At 44.6% G+C, this 24,642-nt stretch overlaps 1 protein-coding gene across 5 annotated transcripts in view; it reads right to left on the bottom strand.

Annotated features, from left to right (window-relative positions):
- Positions 1 to 8,683: 8,683 nt before the first annotated feature.
- Arhgap32 (Rho GTPase activating protein 32) overlaps positions 8,684 to 24,642 on the bottom strand; it is a 231,681-nt gene continuing 215,722 nt past the window's right edge. For 4 of the 5 annotated variants that reach the window (XM_029543772.1, XM_029543771.1, XM_029543773.1 and 1 more), the window contains 11 exons: positions 23,451 to 23,553; positions 22,638 to 22,782; positions 22,183 to 22,265; positions 21,484 to 21,591; positions 21,070 to 21,215; positions 19,954 to 20,149; positions 18,147 to 18,292; positions 15,839 to 15,910; positions 13,937 to 14,815; positions 12,290 to 13,281; positions 8,684 to 11,010 (listed from right to left, as the gene is read on the bottom strand). In XM_029543772.1, coding sequence (XP_029399632.1) covers positions 8,767 to 11,010; positions 12,290 to 13,281; positions 13,937 to 14,815; positions 15,839 to 15,910; positions 18,147 to 18,292; positions 19,954 to 20,149; positions 21,070 to 21,215; positions 21,484 to 21,591; positions 22,183 to 22,265; positions 22,638 to 22,782; positions 23,451 to 23,553 — 5,114 coding nt within the window. In that variant the 3' untranslated portion in view covers positions 8,684 to 8,766. The remainder of the gene's footprint in view (positions 11,011 to 12,289; positions 13,282 to 13,936; positions 14,816 to 15,838; positions 15,911 to 18,146; positions 18,293 to 19,953; positions 20,150 to 21,069; positions 21,216 to 21,483; positions 21,592 to 22,182; positions 22,266 to 22,637; positions 22,783 to 23,450; positions 23,554 to 24,642) is intronic. The other variant, XM_021205915.2, reaches the window with a different exon arrangement.

The following is a 24,642-nucleotide window of genomic DNA, read 5'->3' as shown; positions in this document are numbered from 1 at the left end:
GGGAGAGGGAGGGGAGGGGGAGAGGGGGAGGGAGAGAACCACCAAGAGCAACAACATTGATGAATACATTGCTATCTCTAACCTATTCTGCCTCATTTTTTTTCTTTCTCAAAGCCTTATTACTCCTGTAGGCTATCTTGTGTTTTAATCGCTGCTCTCTGCTAGCAGAATGTCAAAACAGTGTTCTGCATGATATTGTGTTTCCAGTTACAGAATTCAGTGGGAGGATGAGTCAAATGGAATGGGATGAGAGGTGACAGAACCATGTGTTGCGCCAAGCTCACAGTCTAGTGGCCTTCCCAGGGCACATTCCCAGTGAATGGGAACATTACTTTGCTTCTGGGAAGCATTTGTGCATATGTGTGGTCACATGTCAAGCACAACATGCTTATGAAAGTCAGAGGACAATGTTGGGTGCTGATCTTTGACTTCCACCTAGTTTAGGACAGGATCGCTGTTGTTCGCTCTTGCATATACCAGGCTAGCTGGTCCATGGACTCCTGGATATTCTCCTATCTCAGTTAATCTTGCCATAGAAGCTCAGGGATTACAGATGTGCTGTATATGGGTTCTAAGTATTCAGAATTAAATTCTCACATTTGCATGGCAAGCACTTTTCCCATTCTGCTATTTTCATCATGGCAAGCTTCATTTTAATGGCTCACACCATATTCTTCGACATTCAGCTCCTTACACCCTGGCTCAGGAATTATGCTTCCAGGGATGAAAGTAAGGATGTAAGGGGTGAGGGTCTGCACAGGGAACTTTTACCCAATCACTGGCATCCACAGCAAAAAAGAAGCCTCTCTGTGTATGCGTGGTCCATGTGCACACGCTTGCGTGTATGCGTGGTCCATGTGCACACACTCGTGTGTATGAGTGCGTGTGTGTTAAAGACACTGAGATTTTGATGCTGTTACTTATAGCAAAAACCTAGTTTATGTCACCTGAGGGGTAGGGATAGTACTCCCTGCAATGACCAGTAGCATCAGTCACCCAGGCACTCCTGTATCATGGTTTCTTAGTGTTTGAAGACACGCATTGGGCCAGAAGTGAAACTGATAAAATCTGCAGGCCCTGGACTCAAAAACCTGGGGTTGAGTGTCAGGGGGAATGGATTCAGGTATATAATTTACACTATCTGCTCTCAGCTCCTTTGTGTTCATAGCGCTGAAGAATTCTAGCTCATATAACTGTTTGATCAGAAAGACCGATGAGTTAAGACTAATGCATGAAAACTACTTAAGATAGCCTTGTACATACTAACTGATCAATTAGCTGTTAGTGCTATTAGACTTTCAACATGATTAGTGCATACTGTTCTTTGGACTAGCATTTATGTTATTAACTCTTGTAAAATCTGGAAGAATATATGCACATCTAAGGATAATGAGAAACACCAAGTTTTATTAACTCAGTATGGAAAGGAAGGTAGAGCCATCTCTTTCTAGCATATTTACACACACACACACACACACACACACACACACACACACTTCTCCCAAGCATTTTTTTCTCCAGCAATCCATAGACTCATTCTGTCTTGTGTTATGAGTGAACCTATGAGCAATGGAGCCAAAAATGGAGTACGACAACGCCTCAGATGCCTGCAGAAAAAAAAGCACCCCTCAGCAAAAGTCATGGCTCTGCGGTCCCTGGGACCGTTACAATAGACAACTTATCAGATACAGAAAACACAGCTCTGACACAGAACATGGACACCGTTCGGGAGTCATATTGTCAATAAGGAAATAAAGGTTTCACTGGAAAGCTTTTTTTTTTAATTATTTTTGGCATTTATTAAGACCTTGTAGTAAGCAATTATATTTTTCAGAGACTCACTGTGATATCTCATCTTTACTAAATTATGTCTTGACATCTAACACCAGAATCCCTTTCTTGCAAAGTTTATTAGCTATGCAAAAATAACAGCAATAATTTTAACTTACTTACTTAATTTATTTATAGACAGGGTCTTATTATATAGTTCTGCCGGGCCTAATGTTTACTTTGTAGACTAACCTGACCTTGGATTCAGAGAGATTCACCTGTTTCTGCTTCTCAAGCACTTGAATTACAGGTTTGTAGCACCACCTGGCTCTTCCTTTTGAATTGCATCTCTCTCTCTCTGTGTGTGTGTGTGTGTGTGTGTGTGTGTGTGTGTATGCATATATGCCTGTCTATGTGGGTGGGTGTGGAGGCCAGAAACCAACATTAGATTCATCTATCACTCTCTGCATTGTTTTCTGAGACAGGATCTCCCACTGATGCTGGAGCTTACAAATTCAGTTAGACTGGTTAACCGGCCTCTGTTAACAGGTTAACAATGCCTCTGTTAACCTTCCTGCCTCCTCCCTCCGTGAGGTTTACAAGAATTCCCTGCGTGCACAGCATCTCACCCTGCTGCTGGGGATGCAGAAGGGGGCCTCAGGTTTGTGCAGCCAGCACTTCAGTCATTGAGCTATCCCCCGGCACAGTGGTTTCTTTCTTTTATGACTGACATGAAATAAACTGTAAATGAGTACAACTGAAATGAATTAAGGCCTCACAAGCAACTGTGTTAGCATAGGATGCCCCTCCTTTTAGTGGCTGTGTGGTGTCCCACTGTTTTGGTGAACTCTGGCTGGTCTGTTACTTGCTCTCCCACTACGCCTTTTAAGGAGGCATGTGTCCTCAGTCCTTACAGAAACTGTTGGTAGCTACTACACATTACTATCCCCATCTAGACACAGGGCTGCAGCACCATAGTACATCATGATGATGGAACTGTGTGGGTAAAGAAGTCTGTTGGGCGGGTACCCGAATACTCTTCTCACATTCCTAATGGACTTGCTTCCATAAAGGCCCAATTCTTAAAGGTCCCACCACTGACTAATAAGAAAGTAGGCTGGAGGCCAAGTACATGTGGGCCTTTAGAGAACACCTCAAGTCTAAACTCTAGCACTCAGTATTCCTAAAGAGATGGCAAACCAAGGTGTGAGCCAAGAAGTGGTACCGTTAAATGAACTAGACCCAAGTGCCTGTAATGAGAATCAACCTATGAACTAGGCTGCCTTCATCAGCACTCAGCCCTGACACCAGAACCCCACTGAGGCTGACTCCAGACCCATGTGGGTACACCGCTAGTCACTCGAGCTTTCTAGGTGATTATTATGGATCAGATATTTGGGGAACTACCAGCTGAGAAACCTCAGGCTTTTTCTTTTAATTGATGTGTATAAAAACCTTAGTTGAATGAATCTGCAAAATCCTCGATCTTAACTGTGGGTGTCGAATGCTCTTCATGGACTAGAATGCGCGTGTGCACATGTGTAAGCCAGGGGTCAGTGCTAGTTGCTTTCTTGGGTCACTTTCCACCTTTGAGATATTCTCACTGAACCTGGAACTCAACAGTTCAGTCAGGCTGTACGGTCCATGAACATCAGAGTTTTGCCTGTTCACTTAGCCCACCTCTAGTCACTATCTAGGATTTTTCTATCCATGAACAGGGGAAATGCAGAGTCTCGAACCACATGGCACCCCCACATTCCAAACTTCCTCCCTCTTGGCCCCACCTCTTCAAGACGTCATTCGCCACTGCTCAATAGTGAAGTCCCACAGCTGGTGACTAAAGCCCTTTGCCTATACAAACAGCAGAAGGACATTTCAGATCCCAACTGTCTTAAGAGATCCCAAAGTTACCACTGCACCACAGTGGAATCATTTGTTTTGAAGTATACCAGCATCATAATTTGTAGTTTAAAATATGCTCTGGAAATAATTCTAAATATTTAATATAGGTCTGCTCAGATGTCTCAGCAGGTTAAGAGTTTGCTGTCACACCTGATGAGTTTGATCCCTGGAATTCCCAAGACTGAAGCAAAGAACTGACCCCCCCCCCCCATACCTGTGATGTGTTGTGGTACATATGCATGTGCGCGCGCGCGCACACACACACACACACACACACACACACACAGAGGGGGCAGAGAGAGGCTGAGAGAAAGACAGAGAGAGGCGGAGAGAGAGAGAATATGAAGCAAAGATATTTAAAATAGAAAAATTAAGTCTCGTTCTTTTTAGGAGGTATGTTCTCATAACATGGAAAAGTATGGCCAAGGGTCTTAATCCCGGTGTTTGCACATACACTAGGTCCCTCTGCAGTGAATAATGAGCGCTACAGTAAACTACCTTATCTAGAGCAACACAAATGACTAAACTTTCAAACACTGACACTGCAATTTACCATCAAGTCCCGACAGACACATTCTGGTGAGGCAAGTCCTGTGTTTTCATCAGTCTCAAGGAAACTTGGTAATAAAATAATTGGAATGACAGACACTAAGAACATGCAGTGTGAGAGCGTCTTTCTGTCATCTCCGCTGACCAGTTTCCATGGAAACACTACTCAGCTCTGGATGCTATCTTTCTGCTTCATTTGGAGTGTGGTTGTTCCAGCATACACAGCTTGAGTGGACTGCCAGGGGCACCCAGACCATATAGGAACTCCTCGGTGCTGGGCAGAAGGGACAGAGCTCCATCAGGCTCTCAAAGATGATTTGAACTTACAGCCCACAGAAGAAGATTCATCTCTGGGAGTTAGTTATTAAGGTCCCCTTTCCCCAACTCTTGCTGATAGTGAAACGACATCAGCCTACCAGACAGCTAGCTGCATGACTCACATCTACAGCAAGTTACTTCACCGAAACCCTGCTTGCACTGGGTATGCCACGCCCAGCTTTGCCACAGGGAACTGAGTCTAGAAGGTTGGTTATTTTCTGGCTATATCACTCTGAAAACAGGATGTCTGAGATGTGTTGTATGTATCTGAAGGCATGTGTTTTTCATTCCAACGCCCCTTTTGGAGGACTCTTTGAAGCCAGTTGAGTTTCTTGAGGACTGCATTCTGGGTATCAGGCAGCAGGAGACAGCAGATCTGTTAAGGATGCCCTAGGGCACTGTCTGCTTAGATGTTCCAGAACAGATAGAAGGCCTGTGCTCTAAAGATGAGTGTGTGAGCTGAGAGGAATGTAGCCAGATAGCACACTACAGCTCGGTGGACACACGGTCTGACCGAACAGGCCATGTGATATGAACACGTAGTCCAAACACTCCATCACTACCCCATCAACCTCATCTTAATCCATACTACGTCAAAAAGGAAACACATACGCAAAGTCTGCTTTAACCTGAAATAATTCTGTTGATATTGGAATTGCTTTCAGTGGGACATTTGCTTTAAACCACAAGATATCTCCATCTCAAGTACAAAAATCCCTTCTTCCCCCCCCCCACCCCAGCCAAACAAACAAGGAAACAAACAAAACCCCAAACCCACAACTCAGTTTCAAATAAGTTTGGAAGAAATGAGACTGTAAATATTTACACAGGGGGGCAAGAAGTAAATCACAAAACTATTTACAAAAATACACAAGCTTATATGCATTAACAATTTACACCAGTTCACAAAAATATTAAAACATAAAAAAACACTCTATAAATTAAAGAACTCAAAGGTATGATCTAAGGCTTCCTAGGGTGCGTCTCTCATGCAGGGCGTGGTGGAAAACCAGGTTTCGCTATCTCAGAATCTAAACTGTAAAAACAATCATTTTTTTTTTTTAATCTTTGAACATTAACAGTACTAATCAGATAAGGAAAAGACCCTCTGTGCACACCAACATTATCTTGCACACATTAAAATACATCATTCTTGACATTTCCATAACACACAGTACTGACGATCACATGCCTCTAACCATTTGGAAGTAACTTTCTGACATACTTCAGCTTTCTTTATTACTTTCTTGCACTCTCTGCTCAGGTGACATTTTGCCATCACACTAAATGGGTGACCAATAGGGCTGGAACAGAGAAATGGACTTTACAGGATCCTTCTCTCAAATTCACTGCTGCTTCCAAACTGACAACCGGCTCTCCTGTCTCTGCTCACCTTCCAGGTTCCTCCTCTGCACAGAATTAGTCTTGGGATTTTTTTTTTTTTTTTTTTAAACCTGACCCTACATTGTAAAAACTGTTTTACCATTGTAAGAAATGTGCAGGCCCTGTCTTGGGACTGTCTCAGGGACTTCTCCAAATAGCGTTTAAAATACATAAATGTGTGTTTTAAAAGAAACTGAACTCAGTAAGAAATAAGGCTCAGATTAGATTTATTAGTAATAGTAAGAACATGATGCCCCTGGAGCTTCCAGCTGAGCTCCTAGACTGATACCTAGGAACATCTGCTTCAATCTAACCAAACCATGGAGTTTCGTCCATAAGCTAAAATCTGGAGACATGGCTGAAAAAGTTCTAGTGGGGTGAGATTATGTTTAATGTGTAAGGCAGTTCCACTTCCATGACCATAACGCTGCACGCCAACACTTGAAAATAACATTCAGTTCCTGTGTTTGTGAGGTCACACACGAGGCGGACGACACTGAGGTAACCTGGCTCACAGTGATTTGCCATCCGATTTCTGCCCCCACAGAATTAGAGAAACACGGGCAAAGATGTTCAATAGCTGAATCCAAAGTTAAGGCTGGTGCTACACACAGTAAATCACTTTAGACTTTATCTAAAGTTTGTTTCCATACTTATACCAATAATCTGAATTATGATTCTATCTTTAAAATATTTTTCCTGACATTTCTGAACCCAAAGGATGTCATTAATAAAGAAGTTGTTCTAAGGAATCAACCTTAGTATTTATCAAAGAGACTTTAGTTTCAGGAGCAAACTAATCCACAAATATCAAAATTGGCTTGGACCTTGTAGCACTTCTCTTCAGGCAAGGCCTGAAGTTACGAAGCGACTTGTCTCACTGTCTGTGGCACTCGCCTCTATCCCTCCAGCTGTGCTGCTAAGGATAGTGTTCAGGGCTGGTGTGGTCTTCAAGAGGCCAATGAGTTGCCTCCTTGACAAAAAAGATGACTAAGGCTAAAAAAAAAAAAAGTGTCTGCCAACACATCTACACATCTGTATGCCAGATGGAGGCACCCATCAGGTTCCAGACACTCTGACAGTCAGGTCTGCACTTTTAATGCAGATGCCCAACTTCCCACAGACCTTTGCATGAATTGGTGTTTCCAGATATCTGCTTTGGACTTCATTGTAACTGTCTGGTCAATCTGGGAAATAAAGAAAACCTTGTAGACTATCTCCAAATATGAACGTGTTCTTAAAACTTTACTTTTAAATATATAGCCTTAAAATGAAACTATATGATTTAATTACAAAGACTGCCATAAATCTAATCTTTCACAAATTCACAGCAGTAACAGCAGCAGGACTTTAGCCTCTTGAAAGATTTCTCCCTTTGCTCTAAATAAAAGATAATCCCATTCTAAAAAGCCAGAGCAGCAACCATCCAGTAAATGGAATGAAATCCCCTGTGTCTCCTACAGAGTATTTAAAAGATACAAATGTACAAAACTCAAGTATCATGATTTATGGAACGAAATGCCAATCTAACTCTTTCTAAACACAGGACTGCTTTACCAGTCTCCACTGTCTAGGGTGAGATGGGCCAAGAAAACCAGAGGGAAGCTGGGCCAGATAGGTGCCTCATCCCAAACCCAATAAGGAATTCAACTTTCAAAAGAAAGTCCTGGGTCTTCACATGTTTAACATGTCTAGAGAGTTAGAAAGAACTATTCTGAAATGCTGGTGTCGGTGACAAATGCAGCAAGCCTGTGACCACACAATGAGGGGAGCCAAACCACGTGACTCCCAGAATGCCAGTGGATGAGGACTGTGTACTGAGGGATAGACAATGAACAATGTACAGTTGCCTAACAGACAACTTCTAGGGATCTTACAAATTCCCAGGGATCTGTACTGTAGGTCAGAAACAGAATAGTGTGTACATTTATATCCCTAAGAAAACTTATTTATGCAGTTAGACCACGGTGGTCTTTTCTTAAGGAGAATATTGTGGATGACTATTTATTGGCACTGAAGTGTGCTGATCTTGTTGTGGGCCGTGAAGGCAGGTTGGAAGCACTAGTGATGCTCTATGCTAGTAGAGTTCACTGATGATACATATGAACTTCACCTTTCAAAGAAAGCTCCTTAAGCTTTAACTTGGGAGCTCTCACCCTGTCAAGTGAACAATGACTGACAGTGGGGAATATGGCTCACCTTGGACCTGCTACTTACAGTGATGTGGCACTAAATATTGAGAATCCTAATACCTTTACCTTTTAATCCACTAGCAGTCTAACTGACATAGCTCAAGGATCGGGGAGTTTTTCTCCTCTCTAATTTTGAATACTAGACTCCTTTGTGGACAGGAATAATGAAAGCAGAAGAGTGGAGAGCCCACCTGGGCAGGCTACATGGCCCTGTACAGGGGAGTGGGAACACAAGAAATGCGAAAGCCCACCAGGAAATAGAGGCAAACTGCTCTGAGCTAGGCTGCAAGTGCTAAGAAGGAAGGTCACAGTTAAATTCAGTGGGTTCAAGGCAGTCCTTGGGGTCCTAGAGATCAGCCCTATAGAGCAACTAGGGTCTGCGGCCGGCGAGAACTTCTTTACTAGGCTTTCAGCACAGCACTTTACGATCATCCCGATCTCTATAAGGACAGACAACACAGCCTATAGATGGATGAGGCGGTAATGAGTGGGAGGGGAGAGGTGGTGATTTATTTTTATTATACTTCTTTCATGTGGCCAAGGGGTTTGTAGCTTTTTTTTTTTCTTTCTTAAATCTTTTTGGTTATTGGAAAAAAAAATAGAACAGTCCACTGTCCAGCAGAGGCTGCTTCAACTCTATTGCTCCCGGGGCTCATTCTGCATGGATCTGTGTGTCAGGATGTGGCAAGGACAACTCTGTGGGCAGGAAGGCCCCCTGACCCAATGCTGTGGCGTATGTCCTGCTCTGTGGATGGACAAAGCCAGCGGGCACATAGGGCCCCATGCCCCCACCTCCAAAGCCTCCTCGCTGGTGCTGGGGCAAGGAGTGGTAATCCTCCAGGTTATCATACTGGGACACAACAGTCATGCTGCTCTGGCGCTTGCTGTGTGTCTGATACTGGTATAGCACGCTGGGGTCCCTCTCCAGGTTCTGGGTATGGTGAAGTTTTAGGCTGTGACTCCTCTCTGGTTTGGGAGGTGGGACCATAGACTGAGAGAAGTGTTCCTCCTCCTTGTAGCAGTCTCTGGAGTGTTTCTCAGGGGCAGGTGGCTGCCTGGCTCGAGGTCTGTCCAGATCTTTGGGAAGCCTCACTTCCTTGTGGTTCAGTCTTAGAGACTCCTGCCCTGAAGTCATATATTTCCCAGAGTTGTGATAGTTGCTTGGCTCAGAAGTGTCTGGCATCCCTTTGGACCCATAATCTAACTGGCCAGCTCCCTGGGGATAAGGTGGTCCATTTTTTGATTCACATAATTGCCTATGGCTTGCTTCTTGATGTGCCCTGTGCTCTGGAAGGCTACAACCCATATCATGAAGCTTTCTGTTCCTAAGGCTGCTTTGCTTCTGCGGAAGGGATGGTTTTTCTGCCTGTGTGCTGCCATACCCTCCGTGATGGTGAGCTCTGTCAAATTCGGATTCTGGGTGCTTCCTGTAGAAACGCTCGTCCCCCTCAGGACTGACAGCCTTGGCTGGGTGCCGGCCCTCTTTCCCCTCTGCCACAGAGAGAAGTCCAGTTTTCCCAGGATCTGATTTGCTGCGCAGGTGGATGACATAGATCCCTCCCAAGTCGTCTTGCACAGCTGGTGTCATGTTGTCATACTGCGACATGATAGGCCCTTTTACCTTCTGCCGTGCTCGGCTCTCTCGGCGGATGGACTGCATGCGGTATTTTTCCATGTCCTCAAGGTCCCATGAGGTGTAGGTGTGCTTTCCGTCAGCAGTGGGGGGCATAGTGACTACATTGTGGTCATTACCAGAGAAATAGCTAGTTGCATTGGCCCGTGGGCGTGGAGGCAAACCAGCATAGTTGTACACGTTCTTTCCTTGTAGCCTTGGATTGTAGAAAGCAAAGTCCCGATTGGACAGGCGGTGGAGGGGCCGCAGCTGGACTGTGCCATAGGCATCAACATCACACAAGGCCCCCTCAGGACTGTAATAGGAGCTGGAAGAGCTGGAGTATGGACTGTAGCGATAATGGACCCGTCCATTCTCAAAGTAAGGCTGAAGCTGAGTTACATGATAGTCTGAGCGGGCCTGGGAGGACTGGTATGGCTTATACTGGTAGACTGGTCTTGGGCAGTAGGCTGGTTCATCATCTGGGGGAACTTCTGTCCGTGAAATGGGAACAGAGCGGATCATGGAAGGTGGGGGTGCATGGAGGGACTGTACCCTCCGGATGGTAGGGTAAGGCAGAATGTCTTCAGGGCAACAAGGATTCCTAACCGAGGAGCCCAGAGAAGAGACATACTCAACCCGGCTACACGGCTTGGAGTGGTGTCCAGACATGTTTCTTCCCGGCGCCACATAGGTGTTATAACGAGGACCCATGGAGGCTGGTGGCTCTGACCGGGCACCATATACCTGATGCGGCTCCAACTTATTGTGGTGTGGAGGAACACTCTGGGGGCGAAACTGGCAGTTTGGAGTCATATTGAAATGCAAACAGTTTTCTGGACCAAAGGGCTCTGTGGTGACATCAGGCCTAGCAAAGGAGGAATAGGCTATCTTCTGAGAAGCATGCTTAGGCTGTGAGACAGGGAGAGGCAAGGCCATCACATCATCCGCTGAGGCTGACGACGGGACAAAGGAGTTGTAATTTGAACTGCTGGTGGCATCTGCAGCGCTGGAGTGCAAGGCAGCAGCCATTTTGCTCTCCATCGTCCGTGTTGGGGGAACAGGGGCAGCAAAGCCACAGGAATGGCCAGGAAAGGACTCAGCACGCAGGTGGAGTGGTGGAGCCCTGCTGCTCTCCCGAACCTTCTCAGGCAGTCCCGGGTGAGCAGAGGCAGCCATGGGACACTGGGCAGCAGCACTGCCATCACTGACGAAGATGGGTGTAGGATCACCCATGGCTCGAGACTCAGGTGGCCTCTCTGGAGCTGGAGCTGCTCCCTGGACCTGCGGGATGACAGTGATGCTAAGAGTCTGTTGTTTAACACTGACCCCTCAAAGCCAAATGCTAATACATTCATAAGGGGTAAACCCAGGCTACTTGAGTGACAGCGTGAACTTTACCTGACCCATGGCCCAAAAAAGAGTATGTGTGTGTCTACACAGTACGCTGTTACCTATGGAGACATGTGTAGTGTTTGCTAACTCCTGCTAGGGTTTAAATGTGAGGAGAGACTGCCTACAATGGTATTTTTTTTTTCCTTCGATACAGGGTTTCTCTGTGTAGCCCTGGCTGTCCTGGAACTCACTTTGTAGACCAGGCTAGCCTCGAACTCAGAAATCTGCCTGCCTCTGCCTCCCCCTCCCCAGTGCTGGGATTAAAGGCGTGCGCCACCAATGGTATCTTAATGTGCAGAACCAATGACAGGATTAGGCAAAAACCAGTGCTGGGCCTAAAAATAAACACCCTGCTACTGGTCTCAGCACCAAGAAGATTTTATTTAATAAAGGCAGCTGATTTTATCAGCGGACAGGAGTTTCCAAGTGAATCAGTTCCATGTAGCCAGCAGTTTTAAACCTCCAGATACAGGGAAGAGTTTCAAAGTGACTTGTCTGCAGTGGCAGCAAGTGAGGGCTTACTGCCTCTTCGTTTGTCCATCCTGTCTGTGGGCTCACAGATAAAATATGCTGTCCCTGGGAGGTAAGTTCCACAAATACTACCCTCCAGGATGGACCAGAATTCTAACTCCTTTTGGTTAAGGTTACCAAAAAACCTGTAGGAATTAGGAAAACCCTCTGGCACTCTGTATCTAGCACTCCCTCCCAATGCAGGCATTCGAACTATGCAACAGGGCTGCTCACAGCAGGAAAATAACAAGAACTCCAGATATCATCACTCCTTATACTTCTGAAAGCCCTGAAGATGAAGTACTTTTAATACAGACATCAAGGGTCTGGTAGTCACAGGGTGGTACATGACTCACCCTCAGTCACCTGATCAGCGAGGTAGCTGGAAAAGACAGTAACTACTGCAGCCCTGGGCTGCCTCTGCCTTGTTCTGCCAGTGTCTCCGGGAGTGCTTCCGGAAGGAGAAGCAGCGAGCATGGCTAAGCTGCAGTCACCGGCTGCTCTGTCTTTACACAAAGCCAACAGTCAGGCAAAGGCAGAGAGCTCCTGCTTCAAATGGCAGATCCACGGAAACCTGCCACCTGACTGAAACGCACCTGACCAAATGACATACCTTTGGAAAAAGTCTACTGCTTCACTGACTTCTTCTTTAGCTTACCTTGTGGGAATTACTTAATCCTATACTTGGTGCTTCTTGTACCTGCCCCACAACTGGTGGCTGCTCTGCAGGCCTCTGGGAAGGAGGTGGGGGGAGGGGCCGATTAGTTCTGTGCGTGCGCTGAAGGGTGGCAGCCACAAAATCAGCCGGTGGTGGTGGTGGCTGCTCAGCCAGGACCCTGCTGGCCTCAGTGTTGCTCGGTTCTGCTCTTGCTGGAGTTGCCATCATGTAAGCCATGGTGGCTGTGCTGGAATTCTCTTCAGGGGACCCAGAGAGATGATGGTGGGCTTTGTCCCTAGGCAAAGTAGAAGGCATGGGAGATTTGTCTGTAAGTTCTGAGGAATGATGGGGCTTATCCATACTGGTACCAAGATAAGAGAGGGGCTGATCTCCACATGAGAAATGAAGTGGAGACTGGTCCTGCTCCAAAAAGGAGACAGTGGACACGCTGCTCTTCCCAGCGTGGTCTTCAGGGAAATTTCCATGATCATCAGACTTCTCTGAGTCTGTTAAGGGAGCTGAAGTGCTTCTAGCCTTTTCTGGATCCCCAGATAAAAGGTTTCGATGTAGCGAATTCCCTATTAAGTCTACTTGGGGGAGTTGCTCCCCAGAGTCAGTTGTGTTGGACTGGGTGGGACCTCCCATAGCTGCTGTCTCAGGGAGAGGCTGGTGACAGTTTCCGAGTCCATTGATGTGCGGGTGGAACTGCTCTGCTGGTCGGTCCGTGTGGAAAGAGGTTTTATCTAGAGTAAGGCTAGAGTAGGAACTCGGCAGCTTCTCTTCAGATGGAACGCCTGCCGTGTCTCCATAACTAGTGCACCCAGCCTGGGAAGCCCCTGGTCGCTTCAGTGTCTGAGTTGAGGCTTGCTGTGCAGACTCAGCTAACGCTAGTGCCAACATTCGGGCGACATTTTTCGGAGGCGGTGGTGGTGGGATAAGAGAGACTGAACTGACAGGAACGGGATCCTGAGGGGGGTCATGGGTAACTGCTCCTAGTGGGAAATTGGGAAAAAAAATTAGAATGAAAAGGTAGCTTATGTTACCCTACATGGAAAGCCAAACACTCCCCATGTGATCACTAAAAACATAAAAATATGCCTTCCATATTTCAAAATGGCAATCCATGATCTTCTATCCCACATGCAAATGCTGCTGAAACCACATTTGGTTCAAAAGGGAAACTACCAGAGTGTTAAAGGCTGCAAGTCCTCTTGAACTGCTACAAAGGGTGGAGGGGAAGCGGGCCTCCACTGACTTAGAAAAGGTCACTTAGAATACAAGCTTCCAGTGCTTAGACTGTGGTGACACTGCTACACTCGCTTGTCAACTTGTAAGGCTAGAATATAATATGCATTAGAAGAGAAAACAGAATCAAGAGCTACACAGTTGTGCAAAACTTATCCATGAGTTCTGACTGTCCAGAGAGTTAGGGGTCCTTTGTGAAGGTTCGCAGCAGGACCATGGGCTTTTTGGGAAGTTTTGTTTGCTTCATTTTAGTTTGAGGCTTTGAGCCCTCAGCACCACTCAGAAAAACATTCTTTGATTCTAGCCTAGCTGTGGAGAAGGCTTTCTGAAAAGGCACAGATGGCACACAGGATGGAAGACCCCTTTTAACTTAGAGAAGGAACGGAGGAGAACAAACGGTACCTGTCTGACTCTGTCCAGAAGGCACAGCCTTGCTCTGACTGCTCAAGACAGGCCGCTCCTCTGTCCCTGGCAACTCTACTTCTTCAGCTGCCCCCTGCTCCAGGGGCTGTGCTTCTGGTTCACAGGTCTCCTGTGCCTCTCTCTCACCTGTTTTCATCTTTCCTAGCTGGGTGGGGGATCTATTTATGACATCTCTTTCTTCCACACTTTTGTCCCAAGATATAGGTGATGCATTCTGAGCTACAGTATTGGAAACAGTGCCGATGACTTCTGATACCCGAGGTGGGAGAGTCACTGAAATAGGCTCAGATATGTTCATGGAAGGAGATTTGCTTAGTTTCCGTCCAATCTTCGGAGAGAAAGCATAAACAACCTTTTCTGTAAATGAAGATGGCTTAGAAGACTTGTCATCAGTGGGGCTCAAGTCCAGGGTAAAAAATGGACTCAGTTTCTCCTGGACTGGAGACACAGGTTCAGAACTTGCAGTGCTTCCTGGAGTCTGTGACTGGCTACCACCTGCTTCCACATCCTTCTTACTGGGACTCAGTTTATCCCTGGTATACCCTAATGAATCCAGAAAGGAAGCACCACTCTCCAGACACTCTGGCTCAGCTTTCGGAGGACTACATTGAAATGACATGGGATCGAAGTCCAGACTGGCCACTCCAATGTCTGGTGGACTCAAGTCAACATCCTCAGCCGAATGAGGAGACACAAGAGCTGGAATGTGGAGCAGCCCCACTTCCTCTTCGCTCTCATTGTCGTGGGGCAGATTGTCATAGGAATTGCACCGGTTCCCCAGCACGTCACCATTGAAAGAGGCAGAGAGCGCATCGCTGCTGGATCTGGGTCTTCTAGGTCGGAACAACTTGGAATCACCTGGTAAAAATGGCCAACAATGTCAGAGCATGACACACAGCACCACCACGAGTCACCTAGCTAGTACAGCAGTAATCATGCAATTTTAATTTCTCCTTCCATGAACCGTCTCTGGGTGTACGAACATCAGTTACATTTGTGGCAAGAGAACTTCTAATTAAATCGCTAATTAACAAGCACATGCACTACAGTTGATCCACAGCCTGGGTAAGAAAATGGCAAGGGACTCTTGGATTGTATGCCAAATTCAACCTTGACAACTGGTATGACTTTGGGCAAACGTTTCTACTTTCTTAGTGTCTTATTTTATCACTGGTCTCATATTTGACTTGCAAGGTAGAAGTCATCACTGAAAACAGTGCCTTGGGTATGAAATTGTAACAAAAGGCTGTTTGTTATGGGGAAATGTCCTTCTGGCACCCAGACAAGAAGAAACGAAACTTCTTCCTAATTAAAAAGTATTTACACACATTTAATAAAGCACTCCATTCACACACTTAAAATCCTTCCATTTTTTTTCCAATGAACACAGGCTTTTCACTTTCCAAGCAAACCCAAGTGGCACAGCTTAGCACAACACTTGCTTTCATAAAGTCTGATTCTGAATTTTAACTTACGCTGTAACCACACCTCCCTCCAGTATCTGCCAGGGGATGTTGGTCCTTTGCAGGCAGACTCACTTTAAGGTGTCAGGTCTAACTACTAATGACCCTTGAAGACCACCCATCATTAACAAATGAGTCTCAAAGCTGTTCCTGTTACCAAATCTAAAGGAAACAGTGACACTCACTTTTAAGCACTGAGAAATATAAATGTTTGAAACATTTCAGTCATTTTACATAAGCAGCATTTGTTGCCAAAATACCACACCATATTAAAATATCCGTGAGTTTTAACTGAACCATACTTAATGTCAATAGTACTGGAAGTGATATTTCACAGCCTTCTTGCTAAGTATATATTCATAACATTGCTGCATATGTGTGTATGTATGTAATCCATCCGAGGACACTTTAGTCTTACCATCAACTGCATGGAGAGAAGTAAGGGACTCTTCACTTTTAGCTGAACGGAGGGTTCCTTCTGCCCTGCCACCTAAATAATAAAAACCAAGCAGTGTAAAACCTGTGATTGTTAAGGACTACACAGTTAAAGGGTCTGGGCTTTCCCTAGCAACACTGTATCTCCAAGTGTGATGAGCTGTGCGTTTGACAGTCATGTTCAACTTACCACCCCAGTATGGAAAGTGCTGCATTAGTCTGTTTCCCATGTGGAAACAACAACAACAACAACAACGACTTTCCAAAGCCTACGAACTTGAGCACAAAGGTGAACTAAAATATTCCCTTCTTGTATGTTTCCAAAAGACCAACTTGGTAACCTTGGGTGATGTCTTTACAAATCCTATTTTTATTCATATGTACATGTTCATGTGAGTGTGCCAGTGACCTAGGAGGCCAGAGAGGGTAAGGGATCCCTCGGAGCTTGAGTTCCTGGTGCTAGGAAGCAAACTCAGTCCTTTAGAAGAGCTTTCAGCCACTGAGCCACTCCTCCAGCCCCTCTGATGACATCTTACAGTGACTCCTATCTTCAAGGATGGTGAAAATAAAAGACAAAGAGACACAGAGAAGAAGGCTCCATGAAGACATGGAGTTGTGCTACTTAAAGGCAAGAGATGCTGGGAGCCGTAAGGGGATAGATGAGACAGGAGGGTGAACTTCAAGTGACCACAGGCGAGGTGACATCTTTCAGACTGTTTCCATACACATGCTTCCAGTTTCAATTTGTAGTAATTAGTAACAGCAGCCCCAAGAATACTGGTTATTTTTATGGTACACATTAATCTTACCTGCTAAAGTTCCATGTCTTTCTGACCTGTTGACAGCAAGCACAACAAACTGCAGCTACTCTGAACTCTGTCTCTTGTACCGTCTGTGACCTCCCTAACCATCTCTTCCTGCTCTCCTCTCTTGACAATAGTTTCTCTGAGTTCTTTACAAATCTCTTCTCCAAGCTGCCCCTCTCCCCAGCCTGCTCTCATCTCCTGAGAAAGGGCTCTCAGTCGCCTTAAAGATCGGGTGAACTGTACCTTCTTCAACTCCCAAGATGAAAGTTCTCTTTCCTGGGGCTGGAGAGCATGCTCAGTGGTTAAGAGCACTGATGCTCTTCAGAGGACCTGGGTTTGATTCACAGCCCCCACATGGCAGGCGCTCACAGCCACTATTACTTCAGTTCCAGGGAATCCACAACTCTCCTCTGTCCTCCATGAGCACCAGGCACATGGAGTATACACACACAAATGCAAACAAGGCATCCGTATACATAAAACACTAATTTTCTAAAATACAGTTAGCATTCCTGACCACCATCCTACCTCCATAAGAACTGACAATGCCAGCCAAAGATGCTAAACATAAAATTCTCCCTCAGCTGTAACTGCATATTGGGAGTCGTTTTCTCATATAGAAGGCTCTCTAGTTAGACTCTGAAGGCAGGGCACTACCTTAATTTTCTTTCTGCAGAGCCACCATATCTAACATGTGGGTAATACACGGCTGTAAATGGTATGATGGAAATGAACTGGGCATTATACCTAACATGTGGGTAATACATGGTCGTAAACGGTATGATGGAAATGAACTGAGTATTATATCTAACATGTGGGTAATACATGGTTGTAAACGGTGTGATGTAAGTGAACTGGGCATTACTTCTAATAGTCCCTAAGAGAAAAATGCTACTAGGTTTTCTAGTTTAGGAACATGTTCGCAACAGAGCACGAGTTTTAAAATCAATTTTAAAGAGTAATTTGCTTAACAGTCATAGATCTGTCTGATGGAACACAGTACTCCATAGGCTAGTCATGTAGGAAAATGGCACTGGTGAAACTAGTTATAAACTTGAAACGTATGCTGAAACACAGACTTGTCAATTTTAAATATATGAAACTAAAGATAAAAATAAGTACATAACACAGTAGTATTATTACCAGCACTATACAAGCTATGTTACCCTAGAGAAGCAATGACACAAATGCACTGCTGGTGTGTGTGTGTGTGTGTGTGTGTGTGTGTGTGTGTGTGTGTGTGTGTAATATCTACAGTTTTCTTAAGAAACTGAGTTCTTCTCTATGTAACTGATATTATCTTACAAACTGCAATCACACATGCAGACAACCCAGCTGTGCCACACAACTATGCACACTTTACAGTGAGGTGTGTCATGATGGCATGGGGAAGGTACACCCAGAGAAGTCGGCCGTGAGGACAGTGGTAGGTGCCAGAAGCCACGAGGCAGTCTGCTACGCAGGACAGGGCAGCTCAGTGCTTACCTTTCAAAGCCATGGCTTTCATTTCTGAGGGCTCACTCTCATTACGCTGCAACTTGCGTTTGGAGACAGAAGAGGACTTCCCCAAATTGAAAAAGGAACGCCAGCTGCCAACAGGAGATTTTTTCATCTTATTCTGAGGCCTCTTCCTATGAAACAAAAAGCAGTACTAATATTAGCAGTACTAATATAACCAAGGCTCTATCCCTCCCTATAGAACAAGAAATGAACAAACGGTAGAAAGAATGGGACAGCCTGCAGAGGCACGATGGGAGCAGCAGAGGAGTCTTGCGGTGTACAGTGCAGCACAGCTCTGCAAGGCATGGGAGCTAATGTGGGGAGCAACAAGAACTACAGCTTCAAAGACCACATGCACCTCAGTCTGAAAAAAAGTGCAAAAAAAGACATTGATAATAAGCCTCCACAAAGAAGACAGTATAGGACAACTGAGGCGAGGGGAGAGCAGGACAGAAGGGATGACAGGGATCCAGCATAAGAGCCAGCTTCCTGTGTATAGTTAGATGACCTTTAAAACCAGATAACTACACAAGAACCGGATGAAATGAAGAGCTAAGAAGTTCAACCAATTTCCTTAACTCTGTGAAAGCGTGTGAGGACATCAGGATTTCATGAAACCCAAGCCTGTCTACATCCTAATGTCTACTCTTTGAATTTCTACTTAAAGACATTTGTTCTTTGTAAAACAGGGACTAAAATATGAAAGCAAGGTGCTGAGACCAACTCAGAACTGATAAAGAAAGACATGTGCCAACTTCTGGCTCTTTAGTCACAGAAAGAAAATGAAGATAAAGGATACCCAAAAAGGAAAAAGGGAAATTGAGGTTTTATTAGGGTTATATTATCTAAGGAAACAAGATCCTTATGTTCACGAGCACAGCCAGAAGGGCAGCAGAGTCAGGTGTGGTGGCGCATACCTTTAATCCCAGCACTTGGGAGACAGAGACAGGGGGATTTCTGAGTTTGAGGCCAGCCTGGTCTACAAAGTGAGTTCCAGGACAGCCAGGGCTATAGCCTAAACCCTGTCTCAAAAAACAAAAACAAGAAAAAAGAAAAAAGAAAAAAAAAAAAAAAAAAGAAGGGCAGCAGAAACATCCAAACTAACTTGCACATATATTCGTTTTCCTACAGCCCTCGTAAGGGAGCCACACCCTGTTACTAGCATTTCCTTAGAGAAGCAGTGAGGGTAAGACCTCAGAGGGACACCAGCAGTGAGTTTCATAGTGCTCAAGTCCCTGAAACCAAGTGACAACCAAAACTGTACAGTGAAACGAAAGCCTCGTCAAGTTTTTGTGGGTCCCGCTCCCAGCTTCTCTGGGATCATGACAGCTTCTGCACTCATCAGGATGCACTGGAGGCTCCAGTTCCTGACCAGGTGAGTCTGGGCTAGGGCGGGAGGGTTTGCATGTCTCAGTTACCAGTGGTTCTCTTGCTGGTCAAGAGCCAGTGTCAAGAGAAGTCACTAAGCATTCATTACTTTCTGAATAAGCTATTTCAGCATAACTTATGTCTACGTTTCTAAGTCACATTTCTCAAAGAGAAAAGCCAACCTCATGCAATTAATATATATCACTTATATTAGCAATTTTCCTGGTACAACCAACTTTTTTTCTATTACACTTATAAAGTCTTGCAAGAATAATTTTTATTGGTCCCTAGAAAGGGTTCAGTGTCTATATTCAATTAAGTATTTTTCTACAACTGCCCCAATTTTAATAAAATAGTAATTTTAAAGCATTCTATTATCTGTAGCTGTGAAAGCATATTTTAAAACAGGACTCAGGTATGTTACCTTTCAAGTGGGAACTCAATGACGGTGTGAAACTTCCCTTGCAGCGCAGCAGGCCCTTCTCCAACTTCGATGTACTTATTTTCCGTCACAATAGGAGAACTGACCTGAGCCTGCGTCCTTGCCTGGGCTTCCTCCAGTGTCAGCAGCTTGGTAGATGGAGACGAGACCAGCAGGGACTTGGGCCTTGACAGAGAAACTTCAGAAGGAAAAGGAATGATGTCAGCATTGCATGTGTGCATCAGTCTGTCCATCCACCTTCACTCTCTACTTAGTGATGTGTTTCAACTCTTCTTCAAGGTTTTTCAATAATAAATATCACAGTGCTTTATATTGAATGACATGTCAGAGCACAGTGAGATTCTGCAACCATCTAATTTAGCTTCTTAAAAGGTACCAGATAAAGGTGATCACTCGGATGTTTTTAGTTTTAGAAGAACGTTTTTCTCTTTCTGCTTTATCCCATCCCATCCTTTTTTTTTTTTTTTTTGGTTTTTCGAGACAGGGTTTCTCTGTATAGCCCTGGCTGTCCTGGAACTCACTTTGTAGACCAGGCTGGCCTTGAACTCAGAAATCTGCCTGCCTCTGCCTCCCGAGTGCTGGGATTAAAGGCATGAGCCACCATGCCTAGCTATCTCATCCCTTTATATATACTGATAATGGAGGTGACATTTTTTAAAATCCTTTTCATTATTTTTGTATGGGTGTTGTGCCTGTGTCTGTGCTCTACTTGCACACATTCCCATGGAAGCGGCAAGGAGGTGCTGGTTCGCCTGGTACTGGATGGAGTTGCCAATGGTTGTGAGCCATCATGTGGGTGCTGGAAACAGAACTTGAGCACTCTGGAAGAGAAGTCAGTGCTCTCAACGGCTGAAGCATCTCTCCAGCCCTAAGGCACGATATCTTTAATGTGTAATGAATTTATACCAAAACAGTCTGATATGTAGTGCCCACTATATAGACACATCAAGTTACTGTCAATTCATTGAGTTTATAACAGACTTGACTTAGCTGTCTTCTACCACTTTCACATAGTATTAGGTGAAATAATAATTGCAAAGTTCTCCATTTCTTTAGGAACCTGTTCCTGGTATCAAGGAAAAGCCATCTGAGCCATACCTGCCCCTTCCTGCATGACAGCGCTGATTTTGCCACTGAAGAGCACATCCACATGATTGAGAATGAATTCAACAACCACAGACTGAATTCTCACTTCCATGAAAGCTGCTGTCCCACTGAAGCAAGCTGACTCTATTTGCTTTGATCTGTGGGGTGAATGACGGTACCATCAGAGTTGTGAGAGATCTCTTAACGCGCAATTCTGTAGCACAGAAGTTACAAAGATACCCACAGAAGAAATTGTACTTTTACAGCCCCTTAGCTAACACCTAGACGGCTGCTTTAGGGAGATGTTAATACAATAATAGTTCGTTTTACTTGTTAATTTCTTTTCTTGATGAACAATGATGCAAGGTTTTCTTTTTAATTCAAGAAAATGCATTCCTTAAAGTTCATAAATCAAATACAAATTACCTCAGCAGGTTTGGTGCCCACACAATGGCAAGGTTTTTCGCATGCATGTTTGTGATGGAGCAATAGTCTGCTAGGAGAGACAGGTGTCTCATCAGGAACTCCAGGGTTCTGGGAAATGAAATACAGCATGCTAACTGAAACAGACACTGGACAGCAGTGTGAAGGTCACTGGCCTGTACGTTTCTTACAGACAACAGGAAAGAGCCTGAACATTGATTTAAAAGCATAAAAACAAGGCATTAACAAACCTAAAGATGGCTTGAGCAACTCCAGGAGCAGCAGAAGCAGAACCTGGCAGTTGATCTGCTTTCATAGTGAAAAGCCTACTCAGGTGTAACGTCTTTGTTCATCATATTTATCTAAACCACCCTGTGCACACTGAGATGAAATAACTGAGCAGAATATCTCTGCAAATAAAATAATCAACTTAAATTTAAACTACACAATCAGACATGCAGACAGACAAACACACACACACACACACACACACACACACACACACACACACACACCTTCAGTCATCTACAACACTTCTGGAACCCTAGCTACACAGAGATTAAAACCAATAAAAGACAGTGACCAAAAGACAATAATATGCATTCTATTATTAGAAATAATCATTCACATATGAGCCACAAAGACCCTAATATAAATCTCAGCCTCTGGCTGCTACTATTTATCTGCCAATTCATAACTTACCTATAGTGTGGTGGGGGGAGTTGCTGGATGACATCATGGATTTTTATCAACCGTTCTTCATCTGTTGCTGCTGAAACAGCATCCTGTAACAGATACAACCCACCACAGCAGTGAGCTCTGCTAGTCCAAATGGGAGTTCCTGACTTGCAATCTCACTGGGGCAAAGGGAAGCATCAAGAAGGCACACTGTCCCCACACGCTGTGGCGCTCACTTGCCACTGTTAAAAGGCATGCTGTTATTCAATGCCAGGCATGGTGAGTGAGTGGCTCAATGCCAGAAGAGAACACAATTTGAAAGCTTCAAAGACCCAGATCACTTAACTGTTGCTGTTCAGGGAGTCTTTTGTCAGCACAGAACTAATTCTTGCATGAAAATAAACCAAAGCACACTAGGAATAAACACACAACAAAACTCCATGGAGACCTTGAGAGGATCTATCCCACCCGGTACTCACAGAGAACTTCTCGTATAGCTGGTAGGTGAGCAGAGGGTTTGGGAGTTCTCGGAAGTACAGCTTACAGAGGGAGCCCACAGAATGGATGTCTTGAACATAAGGCTCTCTTGTCAGGTCGGGGACATGCTCAGAATCAAATTCATGACTAAGCAAGACAGAGGACAAAGACAATTACTTTAGTGAAGAGAAGAAAATATACACCACAGAACAGAAAGCAGAAGCCCAAAATGGTCCCCTCTACTTCAGAGCTGCTGCTTCCTTCAAATTATTACATATAACAAACCAATATTTGGACTTAAACAAATGAGAGGCCATCTTTTGTCAGATATCCATGTGAAATTAAGGACAGAACTTCAATATTAAAACAAGAAGCTCTCTAGCCCTAAAGGTTTACCCTCACTTTTCTTCACATCATTACATTTCCTATATTACTTTTGGACTTTGACACACTCGCCAAGGCACATGCACGCAGAACATGGAAGTGTGTTCTCTCCTTCCACTGTGTGGACTCCAGGATGGAACCTGGGTCACAGGACTTAGCAATGTCTTGACCTGCTGAGCCATCCCACTGGCCTTCCTCCAACACTTCAAAGAGATAAAATACTACTGACGCACTGAGAAAGTCAGCAAGCATGGGTCTGGGACACTGCAGATAATGAAATGTCATTTAGGAGGAGAATAATGTGGTATTCTTTCCTAGTTTTATCTCAACCATGTTACTGATAATCATGGTTATCATAGTTGCTGTTTTTGAAATAAGTTTAATTTGATGAGTTAAATAAGAATAAAAAAGAAAGTGCTATAGAGTTTTACCGAAGTCTCTGGATATTGGAGGCAACGCCAGAGAGACGATATATCCCATCCACAATGCCATACCTCTCGATGAACGCTGTGCAGCTTTGAAGAACCTGGGGCACTAGAAAGAGTTTTAAAGACAGATTAGTGTTGTTATTCAGTGTAATCAAAGTAATGCTCAAAACATCTTTGTGAAGAAAGAGGAGGAGGAAGGGAGGGGAGGGGGAAAGGGAAGGGGGGAGGGGAAGAAGAGGTAGGAGGAGGAAGAAGAGGAGGAGGAGGAGGAGGAGGAGGAGGAGGAGGAGGAGGAAGAAGAGGAGGAGGAGGAGGAGGAGGAGGAGGAGGAGGAGGAGGAAGAAGAAGAAGATCATCTGGTTATTAAACTCATATCTACACCTGGCAACCTCTAGCCTGGTTCAGTCTGTATCTCATTCACACAATCTTCAATCACAGACTCTTTTAAATCAAGTGTTTAACACCCACACTACTACAAACTAAAATAAACAAACAGCAGCTCACTCAATGTTATCCACAGCAAGAGACTTTACAAAGTGCTTGCCCCAACAATATAATGACAAGTGCTGTAACCCTTGGCTCCTTCACAAGTTTCTCTGACCCCTCAGTCAATGCAAAGGAATAGCTATTTCAGGCATGTGAGATAGAACAAAAGTTTGAAACTACAGGGTAAACGTCTATTTCAATCTTACAATGGCCAAGGCTTAGCATTCTTCATTTTGTAATGCAGGCTAATGAGCACACAGGCTTCTTAGTTGGCCATGAGTTAAAATCCCTGACAGCCAGGTTTGGAAGGACATTACTTGGTCTGTAAAGAGATGCTATACTAAGGGAGAAACACAGTAAACTGAAGCAGGTTAGATTGTTAGTGAGACAGGCGAACGACTGAATTCAACTCACAGTGTGTTACCACATCATTTCTTTACTGCAATGGTGCCTTGCTTTTCCTGCCTTTGGCTGGACTTATGCAGTCCACCTTTCAAATCCTCCCAGATATCATATTTTACACTTAAAACCTGAAGGTCCTTGTAATTAAAAATCAAAAAGCATTCGTAAATAGCACTGAGTACTTTGTATATCAAAGAGTAGTCCTTACAGTGTAGACATTTCAAAACAACTTTCTTGCTTGATTCTCCCTTCCCTTCCCTTCCCTTCCCTTCCCTTCCCTTCCCTTCCCTTCCCTTCCCTTCCCTTC

The sequence above is a fragment of the Mus pahari genome, chromosome 10, assembly GCF_900095145.1.
Source record: "Mus pahari chromosome 10, PAHARI_EIJ_v1.1, whole genome shotgun sequence".
In the NCBI taxonomy this organism is placed as follows: Eukaryota; Metazoa; Chordata; class Mammalia; order Rodentia; family Muridae; genus Mus; species Mus pahari.
Note: the sequence above shows the minus strand (reverse complement) of the source record. Positions and strands in the feature narration are given on the sequence as shown.